The sequence below is a fragment of the Hippopotamus amphibius genome, chromosome 3, assembly GCF_030028045.1.
Source record: "Hippopotamus amphibius kiboko isolate mHipAmp2 chromosome 3, mHipAmp2.hap2, whole genome shotgun sequence".
In the NCBI taxonomy this organism is placed as follows: Eukaryota; Metazoa; Chordata; class Mammalia; order Artiodactyla; family Hippopotamidae; genus Hippopotamus; species Hippopotamus amphibius.
The window spans coordinates 178320485-178337645 of NC_080188.1; the positions used below are offsets into that span (position 1 = coordinate 178320485).

The window sequence follows — 17161 nt, forward strand, 5'->3', positions numbered from 1 at the left end:
TCTCTGCCCAGGGGGGCATCTCTGGCTCCTGCAGGATACACCTCAATGGCTCCAATTTCCATGGAGGCCTGTCCACTAGGACCCCTTCATCCTGCCTGCCCTGGGGCGGTAGCGGCTTCCCACTGCTGCTCATCTCAGGGGCCTCTTGCCCCTGTTGGTTTTTCCCTCACCTGCAGAAGCGGTTGCCTCTTTACAGCCCATCTCTGTAGATGCCCGGTTCTGGTTGTCCCTGACTGCTCACTTGCATTGTGTCAGCTCTGAACTGAGCCCTGGCCAGCCCTTCCCCCGAATAACCCCCAGACACTCCCATTTTACAGATGAGGCCACTGAGGCCCGGAGGTGAGAAACGATCTGTGAAGGGTCATTCGGCTGGTGAGGAGTTGAGCGAGAACTCAGCCCAAGCTCCTACCCACTCCTCCAGCTGCTCCTAGAAAACTTGACCTGAGTTTCTGTTTCCCCGGCTCTGAAAAGAGCCAGCAAGATCTGCTGTGTGGCTTCACTTGCAGGATAAGAGAGAGTGTCTGTAAAAGCCTCTTGGCCCCAATCGGGTGGACCCATCTGCTGACCGGCCCCAGTGGACCCGGGTGGCTGCCCGTGAGGGCCCCCGACGCCTTCCAGCGGCCCACGTGGGGCAGGCAGCTCCCTGCAGACTCGGCTGCGTGGGGGGAACTGTGAGGCTGGCCTGTGCGTCTCCATGGGCTGGGGCTTGGGTGGCCCTGGGAAGAGGCTCAGAAGTTAACGCTCTCCTGTTTTTGGTCAAAGCTCGTAGTGATTTCCCTAGGTCTGTGTTTGAAGCTGGCCTCGGTAGTCCAGGCTTTGACTGTTTCTTGAGAAATGTTTAAGGGCCGTGGCATTTCTGAGTCCTTGTTCAGGAATGAGAGCTCTTTGTGCGAAGAGGTGAACAAGCACTAAACGCCACAAAAATCATCTTTCTGGACCCAGAGATGGAACTCTTCTTACCTGACAACCCAGAGTTTGGGTTCAAGAGAGGCAACGGAAAACAACTTTTTCTTCTCCTAAGCGTAGAATATGAGGGTCAGAAAAACCATAAAATATTATCAAGGATGGAATAAGCTTCCATTTTACAGAGGAGAAAATCACGGCTTAGATTGCTTGTGACCTTTATGAGGTCACAGAGCACGTTGGTGGCAGAACCAAGCCCAGGCCCCGGGGCTCCTCCCTGCTGGTCGGGGGCCTGTGATTGGGAGGCTGTGGCCTGGACCTGCACGCAACCAGCAGAAGAGCTGCATATGTGTCATTGGCCAAACCCCAGGAAGACATTTGAGAATCCGGTTAGGGACACCCAGGGATTTGAATGGTCCCAAATTACTCCTGTAGCCACAGAAACAAGCTCAGGATAGCTGTGCCTTTCGGTGAAGATTTTGTCCATAAATATCTGAATTTTATTTACTAGGTTGTCTGGCACATAATAGCATGCATTATTAATAGAGTAGTTTAATACCATCTATTAAGGAGGCATACTCTTTGCAATGTAAAACGAACCTCTCTTTTACGATGTACTTTACAATGCCATGTGACCGCAGCACGTGCTCAGAATCTTATTGCAGGCTTGCGTCTGACCTCACATGAAGGGACAGAAGAAGGGACTATCTCGGCGACAGCTGATCATCATAGTCAGATGATTCATATATAAGCACATCTCTGCGCGATGTGTTCTCTGAGCGCGGTCTCTGTTTTGAGGGTCCGGACAGGATGAGCGTGTGGTTCTGAAACTCTTATTCTCCCCCACTGCCCAAGTCTGTCCGCTACCTCCAATGGTGAGTCACGGCGATTTCGTCTGCCACCCGCGGCCTTGTGAGCGCTACAACCACGGAACTGTGGTGGAGTTTTACTGCGATCCCGGCTACAGCCTCACCAGTGATTACAAGTACATCACCTGCCAGTATGGGGAGTGGTTTCCCTCCTATCAAGTCTACTGCATCAAGTCAGGTGAGCACGTCGAGGGTGTCCCCGGACGGTCCAGATTCAGACGACACAGAGTGGTGGGTGGCTGTGTCCTGAGCCCCGTCCCTCCTCGCCTACACCCTCTCCCACATGCAGTGTTAGGAACAGGATACAGAAACTCATCTTTGTGGATACACGTGGCTGATACTTCCAAACCCTGTTCTGAGGGTCAGCAGTATTAACCCACCCGTGCCCAGGTTAAAATGCTGACCCCCTGAACAGGTCCCTCGACCCCTAGCACCCGTGGAGGGACCCAGCCTCTACATTCCTTCTTCTCCCAGGCTTGTCCCCTGCCAGTGACGAGGACACAGGCCCATGGGTGTGGCCCAAGCGATGCATGACTCTGCCTTTCTCTTCCACTCAAGGACGCATATGAGAGCACAAATGGTGTGAATGTGGGTAAGACCTGCTCTCATTTCTAAAAACAGACACTTGCAAGCGTCCGTGCTTCCTACAGATTACTAGCAAACTGTCCTCACCACTGGTCTCAGAGTACCTGGATCGTAACCACACGATGGAGACCTGGGCAGCAGCGCACACCCGCCCACCCCTGTCCTGCCCACTCGCCCCGGCGTTTTCCAGGCGTGGCCAGGGTCGCCTGCCCCAAGCAGGGGTGATGGCTGCACACCTTCCCCCTGCATGCAGCACGTGGGGGAAGCGTTTGCTAGCACAGCACACCTGGAGGCGCGCAAAAGGCAATGTGAACCAGTGCGGGAGGAGTGCAGAGAGGTAAAGGGCAAATCCAGCACACGGGCACGCGGGAACCCAGCACCCCTCGTGGTCTGGGAGCCTCACAGCTGCTTTGTTCCCTCTCACGGCAGAGCAAACGTGGCCCAGCACCCACGAGACCCTCCTGACCACGTGGAAGATCGTGGCGTTCACGGCGACCAGCGTGCTGCTGGTGCTGCTGCTTGTCATCCTGGCCAGGATGTTCCAGACCAAGTTCAAGGCCCACTTTCCCCCCAGGTCAGTGCCACAGCCCCGGGCAGCCCACGGCCGCCCTTGGTCAGGCTCCGTGCAGCCACATGAGCAGGAGAGAGGAAGGACAGTCCGCCTGCATGAGTGCGGAGTTGAGCTTCTGAGGGAGAGTAGGGGAGAAAGCAGAACACCTTCCTGGGAGGTTTTGGGGTGTCTGGGGGTCAGGACACCGAGCTGGAGACAGACTCCTTTCCCTCTTTCGCACCCCCCCACCACTCCACGAGCCCCTGTCTCCCTCCTTCCCTGGCTAGGTGTTCTCAAGGCAGGCATGGGGCGGGGAGGGCGGTGGGATGCAGAGAAGGGGAGCACAGTCAGGGCTGCCCATGCTGCACCTCCCGGGGCACCATCCCATTGCCCACTATGTGCCTACAGCTCTAGAGTTATGTATCTTGGAGCTTCCAGGCCACAGGGAGCATAAGAAATACACAGAACTAATTAGGGACAAGGTCCAAGGTGCGTGACCCAGCAGAGGTTCAAAACCGGTGTGCAAAGCCATGGCAAGTCTCAGGAAGGAGGAAAGGCTCTGGATGGGGAGCCAGGACAGGGCTGGTGAGCTTCTGCCTCCAAGCAGGATCTGAGCCTGAAGGGTGGGACCTGCTGGCCGGGGTGGGGGTGGGGTCTCCATCCTCCTTGGCTGCACGAGTGAGCGTGGGTCCTCATCCTCCCTGTCCTCATCCCCAGAGAGGAGCTTGTCAAAGTCCCTCAGAGGTGGTCTGGTCCTCTCAGTGCCCGGGACAGCCTGTGGCCCTTCCGCTCCGACACCGGCCGCTTGTCTGGAAACAACCACACCAGCGCCCTTTGGAACCAAGAGGCACCGGGCACTGCTGCTGGTGGCTCAATGTTCCTGGAAGGAGCAGTCAATTTAGAAAGTACAGGGATGAGTGTGTGAACATGAGAAGGAAGGCGGGGTACTGAACATCACAGGATACTAGCCAGGGCTCCCTGACTCACAAAGGATTCAAGTATCTCCTTGGATTCCTGTGCCCATGTCCCAGTCTTCTCATTTAAGGACCTCATGCTTCTGAAAAGGGCATTTGCTTCTGCCCATAGGGACAGGCTGGCCCCCAGGGTCCTGTGTACCACACACCCTGGCAAAGAGAGAGTTGCTCAGTGGAGGAGGAGCTCCCAGAACGAAGCACTTCCCACTCGGCCCTCCAGGAAAATCACTCGTGTCTCTCACACTCACAGCCAGGCGGGGAGCGGGATGGGGGAACAGGCAGGGCTGCTGGAGACAGCATCCGCCCACCTTCTCCCTCAACCTCATGCCCCCAGGATGGCCTCATCCCACATAGCAATGCTCCCCTACCTGGCTGCAGGGGCCCCACGACTTACAGCCACCCCCTCTCCCAGCCATGAAAGTGTGCTAGGTTGGGAGGGGCGGGTGTGCCTACATCCTTGCCAGGCCCAGACTGTGTGGACACCATCCTGGGGCCACAGCCAAGCCCTTGCTGAGGTGCCAGCATCTTCTTTCCTCTCAGACCTGCCATCCACTCTCTCCATCCCCACCGTTGTTATTTATGAGTCAAGGGACCGTGTTCTATCATTGAGCAATTAGACTATCTAAAGAAGGCCTAAGGGTTACAAGGAAAAAGCTGAACTACATATTGTGATTTATAGTACACTGGAGTACTTGAACATGGCCCACAGAGCTATTTTTCTACATTGGCTTGGAAACAAAGTTTGCAGGATAGAGACTAAATATTCAGATGTTTTAAAAACAGCCCCTAGGGAATTCCCTGGCAGTCCAGTGGTTAGGACTTGGAGCTCCCACTGCCGGAGACCTGGGTTCCATCCCTGGTTGGGAACTAAGATCGTGCAAGCTGTGCAGCGTGGCCAAAAGAATATAAATAAATAAATAAATACATAAATAAATAAAAGATAAAAATGGTCCCTAAAACTCACTTGATTTTTTTTTAATCCCTGGAGTATTTCCATCTTAGGTTACTCTCTAGTTGTGTGGTCTCCGCTATGCAAATCGATGATAAGATTCTCAAGGGCAGGTCGAGGAAGAATTTTCTCCTCCTGGTCCCACAGGTGTAGACACGGAAGAGATGCTGATGACAGTTGTGGGGCTGGGACTGGAGGGCGTGGCGGGGGCAGAAGCTGCTACCTCGTGGGAGCCCCCGTGCAGGCTGATGTTGGGGGGGAATGGAGAACAGAGGCATCCATCGGTCGCCCTGACCCGGGCAACTTGCGGATGAAAGGGACGGTGTGGAGGTAGGGAGGCCTAAGCGAAAAAGGAGGCTAGTGTGAGACCATGGAGGCCAGGGAGGAGGGGAGCTCATCTGGTCCAGGATCCACTAGCAAGGGCTGTGGAAGGACTGGGAAACCGGATTTAGAGCAAACTCTTCCTTTCCTCTCGGTTGCTGCGTCTGGCGGGGAGGGCGTGGGCCTTGCACTCTCCCCCCATCTCTGAGTGGCCTTAAGGATGGTGGAGCAAGGGGCCCCCCTGCCAGAATCTCTAAGCAAGATGCTGCAAAAAGGCAATGGCCTCGAGTGTCAGAGAGAGGCGGCCTGATGCTTCCTCCACCTCAAACGCCAGTGTTCACACATCTCAGTCCTCAGATTCTGGAGCCCCTGCTGCTGGCTTGCAGGGGTTCAGGGTCTACCGCCCTAGCTGAGTTGTCTTCTCTTCCTGATATTTTGCATTCTGACCACATCACTCAGCACCAGTTCCCAGCAGAGGAAATAAGGAACCAAGTTCCACCAGCCACTTACTAGCCACCCTGGTTCCTCCAGGGGCCGGGAGCAGAGAGTGGTCACAGGGCTCGGGCTTTGGTGTCAGACCCGCGGTGTGGAAGGAGCAGGAAGCCAAGGGCAAGGCCGGAGCCACATAAGTGCCAGCATAAGGGAACCCCTGCTCCAGGCAACAGGGGCGGAGCTTAGATTCAGGTGGCTACTGGGTCCGGAGGCGGCCGTGAGCCCGCAGACCAGGAACAAGCAATGAGATGGTGCTCAGAGTCACTTGTTGTTGTTGTTGTTGTTGTTGTTGTTTTTCTGTCTTGACTAAAAATGAGTAATTTTTAGACCGTAGCAGAAAACAAACACAAAGCCTACAAAGCGCAGGGGTAACTGAAAGAGGCACTGACGGTCCACGGTTTCCCAAGCTTTTAATGGTGCTGTTCCGTCTCCAACAGCCTTCCCGAGGGATGCTGCGGGGGCATCTTGGGATGCTTGGTTGGAATGGGCCACATAGTCCCCTGTCCTCGAGTTTATGACCATAAAGCCAAGCCTGGAATTCACACAGGGGAAGAAGGAAGCATGAGGAGATAGTGGAGGCCAGGGGCAGCTGGAGGGCAGGAGGGAAGCAGGAGAAGAAGACCTCTCCTGTCCGGAGTGTGGCCCTGATGGACACACCATCTGCCGGAGGGGACCCGGCAGGGAGGCTGAATATCTGGGCACCTCCTCCCAGGGCTCCACTGCCCTGAGGACCCCAGCTGCAGTGGGGTGCGCTATGGCCTCATTCCTGGGGTGACCTGTCACCTGACAGGTTGGCACTGTTTTCCTCTCTACAGGGGACCTCCCAGGAGTTCCAGCAGCGACCCTGACTTCGTGGTGGTAGACGGTGTGCCCGTCATGCTCCCATCCTACGATGAGGCTGTGAGTGGCGGCTTGAGTGCCTTAGGCCCCGGGTACCTGGCCTCCATGGGCCAGGGCTGCCCCTTACCCGCGGACGACCAGAGCCCCCCAGCATACCCCGGCTCAGGGGACACGGACACGGGCCCAGGCGAGTCAGAAACCTGTGACAGCATCTCAGGCTCTTCGGAGCTGCTCCAGAGTCTATATTTACCTCCCACGTGCCAAGGGGGCACCCGCCCCGCTTCCGACAACCCTGACACCATTCCCAGCACGGCGGGGGAGGTGGCATCCACCAGCCCAGGCATCGACATTGCAGATGGTAAGCGTTTGCCCCGAGGCCCGAGCCACCCTTGCACAGCCCCCACCCTGCTCCCAGCTCAGAGCCAAATCAATGCTTTCGTCTCACTCAGCTTAAATTGCCTCTCGCTCGCTCTGCATGTAGAGGCTGTGGCAAGGCCAATTATTGGAGGGAATGATTGTCATCTCACGAGTGATGAGCCCATTAACTGAAATTTCAAGAAGCATAAAAGAGCACCAAGCCATCCAGAGCAGAAAGGCTACGGTGGGCGGAACTTGGTTTTCATAGCATCCGTATGATCCAGGATGCTTTTCTTCTTTCTCCCTTAATTGGGCAGGACTTCTGAAAGTGGTGCTTGGGATCAAGGTAACACACACGTGCTAAAAGGGAAAACCCAGATGCAGGCACGAGGGCCCAGCCCTGGAGAAGTTCTGGGTACATACAGGTTATGTTACCAGGGATAAAGTAAGAGATGTGTATGTGCCTATTGCAAGGAAAGGCAGATTGCAACTCATGGTAAAATAGTAAAAATGCATCAGACTAATTAGGGCTCTGTTTGTTTCCCGGGGGAGGGGGCACCAGCACCACTTTACAAATGAGACCACTAGTTCCAGCTTATATTGACAGTAAGTAACGGTGACCACATGGAAACAGGGGTCACCTGGTTCCTCACTGAGTTCCTTTTCTGCAGTACCACCCTGCCTCTCTGTACTTGAACTTGTAACCTTTTGGTTTGTATGACCATTAGGGTGCATGGCTGAAGCCTAATTTTTTATGAACTGGGTGTGAGATTTTCCAGCAAATAATGTTGTACAGAGGAGTTGGTTTATTTGCTTGTTAACTGATATGTGGAACTTAGCATTTTCTTCTTCTCCTCCCTGATTTCAGGAATTGTAGATATTTTACTAAAGCTCACGATTCCAGATCTTTGCGGTGTTTTTCAGTACATTAGTATAATAACCATCTCTTCTTTTACAGAGATTCCTCTAATGGAAGAAGATCCATAACTGGGAAAAGTCCCGATGATTCTGCTGCCCCTTTGGGGATGGGAGCCTTGTACCTTGGAGTGAGGCCTCGGGAGGACAGAACTTGGGGGAATGGGGGAAGTTTTCTAATTTATCAACGTGGGAACAGTGACTCACATCGTACATCTCGGACTCAACAGTGAGGCTGACAAACGGCGGTGGCAGTGCTTTTAAATGAGACTTGAGGATTTGCCAAGAGCAGTGAGGAACAAAAGGATGGGGTTAACTCTGTGCGGTCCTGGATGGTGTTAAGTGCATCTCGTGCTGCGGAACATGGGACAGACGGTTCCACGCGTATCCCACCGAATCCCACATCCCGCTGACTGATGTTATGAGTACTACCCGCTTCCTCTGAAAGCATGTCACATTATGTAAATCGCTTCTAAAATCTGCTTCAAACTGTCACTGGACTCCAAATTAGAATGGATCAGCCTCTGCAGGAAGTCTGCGTTGAGCTGCTGGCAGAGCAGCAGAGCGCCCCCTGCAGGCTCCCAAAGGAAGATTCTGGCATATCCCTTGGACAGTCTTCCTTGGGCTGGACAACTCTGCTCAAGGCAAAACTAAAGCGGGATGTGGCAGTTCCACGGAGGAAGGAAAGGAAAGACTCAGGCAGACTCTGCTTTCTGAAAATTTCTTCAAAAAGTAGAGCTCCTGCCCTCCGTGCTCTCCTTTGGTGAAATATCGTCAGTGTTTGTATTCATGGTCTAGCACACGGATCCACGACATTGGCTAAATCTTGTGACTTTACACATGGTCAGAGTGTGTCCAAATACATCTCATGGTGGCCAGGTAACCAAGGTAGTGTTTCGTTTTGGCATTTTTAAAAGATTCCACTTGACAATGTATCTGAGTCGTGAGCTCCTCCCCGGTTACCTATTAGGGTTGTTGCCCCCGCTCCCAAACTCAGCCAGATTTAATTTTCCAAAACCGCAATTGTATCTGAAAACACATTCCTCCTCCTCCAAATAAAGTATGAAACTAGATTTTCCCCCCCTTTTATTTTGCCCTGCAAAGTCCTCAGGCTCCAAAGACGGAACGGCTCTCCCCTCCTGCTTCCGGGGCTCTCTGGCTCTCTCACCCGCCTGTCCATCCAGCACGCCCACAGCGCGCTTTCCCGGGACCCACCGGGTGTCGCTCCTAAGAAAATGATTGATAAAAACATATCCAGAGTCCCGAAGTGTCTCTTCAAATACATGTTGATCTGTGGAGCTGATTCCTTTTCTCCTCTGGGTTTTAGACAAATACAAACAAAACTCTGATCCATGAAATTGCTTTTGCTGATAGAGCGGTGAGAGCTGGAAGCTTCATCAGATCCTGTTTCTTCTCGACACAGACGGATTAAAAATTAAAAAGAAAATGACAGTTTGAAGCGTGACTTTAATAGCGGAGTGGATTTGGGCGGGCAAGGAGGGGCAGTGACAGTGATCCCAGGGGGATGGAGACAGCAGAAGACCAGAACCAGAGACTGAAGGAGGGAGGGAGCGGGAAAGGGCGTGCCCGGCCGGTGCCCTTGGCCGTGGCGCCACCAGCAGCGACAGCTGAGTGAGTGGGTGAAGCTGTTTGGTAATTGTAACGCTGTTTAGTGTGGAAGCTGGTTGTCACGGTCTCCGTGCTTAAACTCCACCCGGCCGGCTCAGAGACAGACAGCATGGGCGGCTGGATAGGAGGGGCTCCAGGGTTCACTGTGGCCACCCCCACACCCACCCCCGCCAGCCCTCCTGGGATCCTTGTCCGCCAGGTCTCAGCTCTTCTCCATGCCACATCTGCCCTCCCCCCATTCCCTCTAAATAGAGGGTGTGTCTTAGAGACCACCAGGTAGGTGCCTCATTTCCCACAAAAGAAGCATGCAGGTCTGGCTGTCTCTTGAGGCCTGGCCTCACCTCCTTCTGGAAAATGTTCTTCCTCCCAAAGTAGAGAGCAGCAGTGTACAACCCATTTGCCTGTGAGCCGGGCACAGCCCCCCACACCTGGAGACAGGTAGCACAGGCGCCACCTACATCCAGGTGTTAGTGTCAACATCGTTCTAAGCACAGAGGCTGGGAGGAAGGAAATGCCTGCGCAGTGACAGCATCAGACAACGTCCAACCGAATTACCTGGATCCTCCCCTCAGTCCCTTTAGTGTGTGGCCACATCAGAGTCTCAGTCACAAATACTGTTTACTGTGATTTTGTTTTTCATCATAATGAGCTGATGTGGCAGGAAAGAGTCCTCATGGTACCCCAAGCATGTCGTGATTCTGCTCTTCATGGAAAAGTCCCGGAGGCCCTCTGGATATGAACAGAATCAACCTTTCTCACCTGGCCCAGGATTAGGAGGTCCGAGAACAAACCGTGTCGTATTGTGGATTGGTGCCCCGAGGGGTGGTGTGGGAGAGAGCCGAAAGTGCTTTCTGCTTTGGGAGAGGGAGTTACCTCCGGGTCCTAAACCCGGGGTGGCATCAGTCTGAGGTGTTTACACAAGTGCCTGTTGGAAGAAACTGCACAGCAGCAGTTTTCCAGCTGACCAGCTTCGCATCATATGCACGCCCAGCAGAAGTCACAAGACGCCTTCACACTTCACTTCCACGTAGCTTTTTTTAATTGCAAGGTTGCGATTGGCTGGCGTGGGCTCTTTAGAGCCTTTTCCACCTAATTACACCCATTCCAGCAGCTGGCACGCAGACAGGACTGCCTCCTATTCTTGCAGAAGCGTTTTGCCCCTGGACACACAGCAGACCTGGACGGTTGGGAGTGATAGGCAGAGGCTCCCAGGCCACAGCCTGCCCAGCCCGGAGGCCCCTCCCGCTCCTTTGCTGCCTCCCTCCACACCTGGCCCTGTGCTAGGCAGCCCTCCTCCCGGGACCCCGGGTCCCAAGACATCCCCTGCAGAGCGGGTGTGACATCCTGGGAGGGCACAGGCTTTGCAACGGGCCAGTCACCTGCTTCAACACCTGCCTCTGCCACTAACGGGCTGTGGACTTGGATGAGTTCTTGCCCCCCACCCCCGACCTCAATTTCTTCCTGCAGAAACTAGAGATAGTTTACTTCTGCCTTCCCCGCTGGGCTTCAGTGAGGATGATAGCTAATGTTAAGTCCCAGTGCACAATAAGCGTCTAGTAAGTGGCCGCTGCTCTCCCCTTGTTACCCAGTGTGAGGGAGGGTGTCACGTGGGTGATTTACTCTGTGCAGCTCTAGGCACCGTTGACCTGCCTTGGTCCCTGCCACCCTCCGAAGTGTTTGCAGCCAAAGCTTGTTTGGGCTGCCCCAAGCACGTGAGCTGAAACATGCCGTCCTGTTCCCCCAGATCCTCTTGCCAGGAGCACCTCCCTGGCTTCTATAAGCTAAGCTTTCCATGCAGAGGGAAGCTGTCGATCCTTGGCCCTTTAGGCATTTGCCTTCCCTCCCAGCGTAGCCCTCTCTGAGTGCTACAGAAAGTTCTGCTCAGGGAGGGCAGGACAACCTCAGAAATTCTCCCAAGGACTCAGAAGGACTCAGATTACCTCCACAGGCAGCCCTGTAGATTAACACTAACTTGCTTCCCTAATTTTATTGTCTATTTTGGATTTAAAGCATAAAAGTTAATGCCCATGCATTTCCAAGGTGTTAAAGAAGGAAGTCCACGGGAAAGATGCCTGTGCTTGCAGGCAGGATAGGGCCCCGGGGAGCAGCAGTTACCTGTCGGGGAGGGCGGATGCTGAGCACGATCTCATTGAAACCGTAAAACTTAACACCCAGTGGGCAGCATCACCGAGGCCGTGTTTAACTGCTGCGGCGGGCAGTGTACCATCTCCACGCCGGGCTAGAAAATCAGTCCCTGGGTATCTGCCGTGCACAGTGTTCAGTGGCCAGAGAAGGGCCCAGCTACCTGAGTAGGAGCCAAACCTGCCCTCTTTAGTGCCTCATCCACGTGTTCAGAGCCTGTGGGAACCCTGGTCCCTGGTCCTCCAAGATGCTGGGATAAAGAAACCCGAACACCAGCAGATGCTTAAAGAGCATAGGGCAAGGGGGATGGGATGGAGCCCGAGGGAAGGAGATTGATACTGTCTGCTTGGAGCCTCTAAAAATATTCATAGACCCTGTTCAGTCAATAAATATGAATTAAGCACCTGTGGGCCAGGCCGGGTCTGTGCTCTCCAGTCCAGTGGAAATAAGGACTGGGAAACCGGTCGCTGCAGACCCAGAGCTCCGAACGCATGACCCAGACCTGGGCTCTCGGAGGCTGCCCACTGGCACAGCAGCCCAGCTGGGAGCAGGCCAAGTGGGGTGCTCGGGGAGGCGGGGAGAGGAGCACAGGCCTGTGCAGAGGAGCAGGAGGGCTGGGGGTGGGAAATGGGAGACTAGTTCTGTGCTTCGGGGCCTGGGACGGGGGGCGGGGGTGTGGGGAGGGACGGGAGAGGTAACTCAGGACCAGACCCTGGAGGCCTGGCACCATTTTAAGGAGGCAGGTGGCTCCCCTCGGGGAATGGGAACCCAGAGAAGGTGTGAAGCAGGCAAGTGCTGGGCTGGGCTGGGAGCAGATGAGCAGGTCTGAGCGTGTCCTGCAGGCCTGTTCAGTTTTGCAGAGCACGGCCTAGGAGTCCGGGACATCTGAACCCAGCGGAGGGTGCCACCAGGTCTCTGGGGGACCCTCCAGGCCCCCGCTTCCTCAGCAGTACAGTGAGAGGGCGGAACAGATGGTCTCAGAGCACTCCCAGTTCAGACATGACGAAGTCGCTTTCCCGGCTTTTTGAAAGAATCCAGAGTCAAACATCATCCGGCGCCATCCCTGGGATCTCTCTTAGCAGTGCCCACTCCCACCCCTGCCCCCCGCCTGCAACGTCCCGCACTCCACCTGCTCCTCCTCCCACTCCCGCCCCTCCCCCCACAATGCCCCGCACTCCTCCCGCCCCCTCCTCCCACCGAGCACCTGCGTCTGGGGGCATCCCCGGCCCAACATCCCCTTGAGAGGGGGTCCACCCTCTAGAAACTCTGCAGCCACCTCCATCGGGATGGGGGTGGCAGACAAGAGTCACCGGCAATGGCCTCCGGTGGCAGTTACCTGGATCCTTGGCTTGTAGCAGATGCTGACAGTGCACCTGGCGGAGTCCAGGTCCCTCTGATGACTTGAAGTCACTGAAAGCCCAGACCAATCTATTAGTTGATTTTGCCCCCAAATTCTCTATAATTGTGTAGCGTTGTCCATTCTATGAAGCATGCTCACCTATTGTGTATTTGGGGGGTTGGGGGATGGGAAGGAAGCAGACATGTGCCTGGTTCACATTGGCTTTGCCTGTTTTTATCAATACAGTCATCGCTGGGAGTGAAGAGGCTGTCCTTCCCCATCGTTCTCATGCTCCTGTGACTTCATGTGAATATAGCGGCAATATTTCCCTGTTATGCCGCAGGTGTGGACACAGAGATCTGTGCTTTTTTTTTTTTTTAATAGACTTTGTTTTTTACAGCTGTCATAGTTTATAGAAAAGTTGAGCAGAAAGTACAGAGTTCTCGTATCCCCACTCTCTCAGTACAGTTTGATACGCCTGCCACTTTTTTTTTTTTTTTTTTTTTTTTTTTTTGGCCAAGCCACTTGGCATGCAGGATCTTCGTTCCCTGGCCAGGGATGGAACCTGTGCCCTCTGCAGTGGAAGCACTGAGTCTTAACCACTGGACCTCCAGGAAAGTCCCCACCTGCTACAATTGATGAATCAATATTGATACTTTAATATTAACTAAACTCTATGGTTTACATCAGAGTTCACTCTTGATGTCATCCATTCTCTGGATTTGGACAAATGCACAGTGTCATGTATCCACCAGGACAGTATCACATACAGTGGTTTCACTGTCCTGAACCTCCCATGTGCTCCACCTATTTTTCCCTCCCTCCCCTTGAACCCTGAGCTGCCACTGATCTTTTTTACTGTCTACCGAGTTTTGCCTTTTCCAGAATGTTGCATAATTGGAATCATACAGTATGTAGCTTTAGCAGACTGGCTTCTTTCACTTAGAAATATGCAAGCAAGCCTCCTTCATGTCTTTTAGATCCCCGTGCTTTTAAAAGGACAAGCAAGGCAGCCAATTTTCACAACTAGAAACTTCAAAGACTTCATAGGCTTCTTGGCTCAGGGGCTGGAGAAGAATGTGAGAGGCCAGGCAGTCTATTACCAGGTCCCCTCCCTGGGCCACCCAAGGACTCAGGAAAGAACATTCCACAGCTTCCTTCGAGACCACATTCTGGAGTATGACAAACTTCTTCCTTATGTCATCCCCTGCGTTTGGCCTTTAACTGAGAGTCAGTCACGCATGCCCTGTAGACCTTTGCTCACTCTCAGGCTCCACATTTAATAACTGCTTCCATCCCTCAGTCCTCGAGTCCTTCCCACCCCCTCATCAACATTAACAGAGAGCCCATGAAGCATCACTGAGCTACGTGCTGAGGGTCCCTAAATGGATGCGGCGACACCTACACACAGGAAATGATAGACCAGGTGGAGGTGCGGCCTGGCAAGCACACGGAGGGGCCACCAGCCCCGTCTGGGAGGCGGGGAAGGTTTCCCAGAGCCGGGGACGGGAGCTCAGATGGTCACCATTTTGTGCACACTAGAGCCGCTCTTCCCCCGCTGTAGAGAACAATCTCAGTCTAAAGGGATTCCGTCTCAGCGGTCCACTGGCCGTGACCTTTCTCTGCTTCAATTTCCCCAAGTGTAAAACATGGAAAATAATAAGACCTACTTCATAGGCTTGTTGGGAGGAACTAACGAGTTGATCTGTGTCCAGCGATTCGAGGCATGCCTGGCCTGGAGCGTACACTCAAAGGTCTGTGCTGTTACCGCCGCTGTTCCACCCAGACAGTGCCACTGTCTCCCCTCCCCAGTATCTCAGATGCAGAGTTAACTCTGCCCCTCGGGGGTGTTTGCTTTCTCCACAAGCAGGTCACGGTGACATTTTCCTCTTTGATTCTTGAACGTCTCCACTTCCCTCCCGAGACTCCCTCTGGGCTCATCGTGGCTAAAGGGGCCTCCTGGGGCTCAGGTCTTCAACCTACCAGAAAGCAGCCTGCCCTGGTAACATCCAGCTCACTTCCCAAATGTGTCCTTACAAATGTCAGGAGAAACGGGAGCAGATGCTGGACGGACCGCCACCTACAACTTTCCCTCCACCACCCTCCAGACCAGCAGAAAGGCAAAGCCATGAAGAAGAATGGAATCAGGCTGGCAGGGCAAAGCCATGAGAGGAATGAAGTCAGTCTGGCATAACTTGTTCTCTGTTAACTTAGGATCTCACAGTGATTTTTATCTACCACCACTTCCGTACCCAAAGGCCGACAGCCATCTGTTTCATAACTGAACCAGATGCTCGTGTACCATCAACACTGAATTCACAATGCCGTCGGTCCCAGCCCCACCTTCTCCAGTTTGGCCAAACGCTGTCCCAGATGAGCACCTCCAGCCTCAGGGGCGCTCCGGCCGCCGCAGGTCCGCATGGGCGCCTGATGTTGGTTTCACAGTATCAGCTCTGGGTTTTCTGGGTGCCTGGAGTGGGTGCTGGGCAGTGCCGTCTGCTGTTTAAACTCCTGAGCATTGAAAACCAACAGACCTGGGTTTACACTTCAGCTCCGTCACTTACAGAAGCAAAGTCAGGCAAGATCTTTGACAGCCTCACATCTGTCACGTGTAAAGTGAGGCTACTAACAGCACCTATCTTATAGTTTGTTGTCAGGATTAAATACCATGATGACATAGATTGCTTAGAACAATGCCTGGTGCAGAGTAAACACTCAAAATAGTAGCTGCTCTCAATACTCTAGTCTTTCTCCTTCTGTCCTGTGAAGCAACGAAAACTATCAGCCCTGCACCCTCCATCGGGCAGCAGTGAGTCCCTGCCGCTCCTGTTCTTAGCCCCACCCCCACCCCAAGCCTCCAACCTTCAGGTCAGGCCACACCCCTCTGGCACCCGTGGGTCCCTGCTCTTCCCCACCCTGGGCTCACCAAAGCTGGGATCCCCGGGGATCTCTTGTCATAATTACTACTGTGTGGGCTGCCGGCACCAGAGAGACTTCATTGTGGAATCTCAGGCCAGTCTCTTTTGACCCTAAACTTACTGAAATCTGGTCCTAACAAAAACAGGATAAAGAAAATCCTCGTTGATTGCGTGCTCAGGCGTTGAGGCGTAATTGCACGAACCCTCAAATAACCTTCAGGTGTCACACTGTGTACCTAGCATGGTGGTGATTTTGGCCGCCCCTGCCCCGCCCCCACCAGGGGACATTTGGCAGTGTCTGGATCTGTAGCGCTTGTTCTAGCCCTTTACTGAATGTGTAACTTCACTGAGAAGGATATACGCAGGCCTATCTGTTTCCTGGTGGGGAAACCAGTTCTGGGGGCTCCTGTGGGGTCCCTTTGGAGGGTCTTGAACATTAACTACCCTCACTTTTCTCTGAAAAAAGTCTCTATGTGGCAGCATTTCCCTAAGTTGAGGATGCTAATAGATGCTACGTGAAAAAAGGATTCTGAGGTCAAATTTGGGGAGAGTTCTGTTAAGCAAATCATTAGGTATCCTTACTGAAGGGTATCTCAGAGTTTTTATTATGGAAATGGTAGTGTAGGGTTTCCCACAGGACCCACATGTCACAGAGCATCCCCAGGACCCCTCTAGGAAATGCTAACCCAAGATCAGGGAGATCAGAGGGCAGCTGACCATGAGGTCACCAGAGTCCACACCTCACAGCCCCTCACTCATACAGGCCAGTCCCAACACATTCTCCTCCCGGTGGCTCGGAGGCCATGGCAGACGCAGATGAGGCAGGTGCCCTGCCCCAGCTGAGGTCACATGCCACTCCCAGCAGGGTCCCAAGACTGCTCTCCAGCACCACCTCTAATGGACAGCACCCACCTGTTTCTGGAGCCCATCACCAAGGCCCCACACACTTCTATCCCAGGAAGAATAAGACACTGCTCAGTCTCCCATTCAGAGACCAACATGACCCAGGCTTCAAGGCCACCCCCCCCCCCACCCACGACTAGACCAGCAGGGGCAAGAGAGCTGGGCGTGGAGGTGGGCAAGCTGGGCGTGGAGGTGAAGCCGCTGCGGGGGGGACACCTGTAGGCCACGCAGAGTGAGGACATAGGCCGGGGCTCTCAGCAGGCCTGCCCCCACCAGAAGCTGGCTCACCAGGGCAGCCCACATGGAGGACGGTTAGATGTAGCATCACCAATACCCAGCAGGGAAGCCACAAGAAACACGTTTTCAAACTATTGACGATAAAATCAAATTGACATCAACCATACTTACAGGAAAGACAGAATTATCTTTTCATTCTCTCTATAGAAAATGACAATACCAATTATTGTCCTAGCAA

At 53.8% G+C, this 17161-nt stretch overlaps 1 protein-coding gene across 1 annotated transcript in view; it reads left to right on the plus strand.

Moving 5' to 3' along the window:
- The window catches only part of SUSD4 (sushi domain containing 4), a 139439-nt gene extending 130237 nt beyond the window's left edge, over positions 1 to 9202 (plus strand). The window contains exons 6-9 of the mRNA XM_057729419.1: positions 1759 to 1950; positions 2787 to 2931; positions 6459 to 6841; positions 7799 to 9202. Of these exons, the coding sequence (XP_057585402.1) occupies positions 1759 to 1950; positions 2787 to 2931; positions 6459 to 6841; positions 7799 to 7827 (749 nt within the window). The 3' untranslated portion in view covers positions 7828 to 9202. The remainder of the gene's footprint in view (positions 1 to 1758; positions 1951 to 2786; positions 2932 to 6458; positions 6842 to 7798) is intronic.
- Positions 9203 to 17161: the final 7959 nt, after the last annotated feature.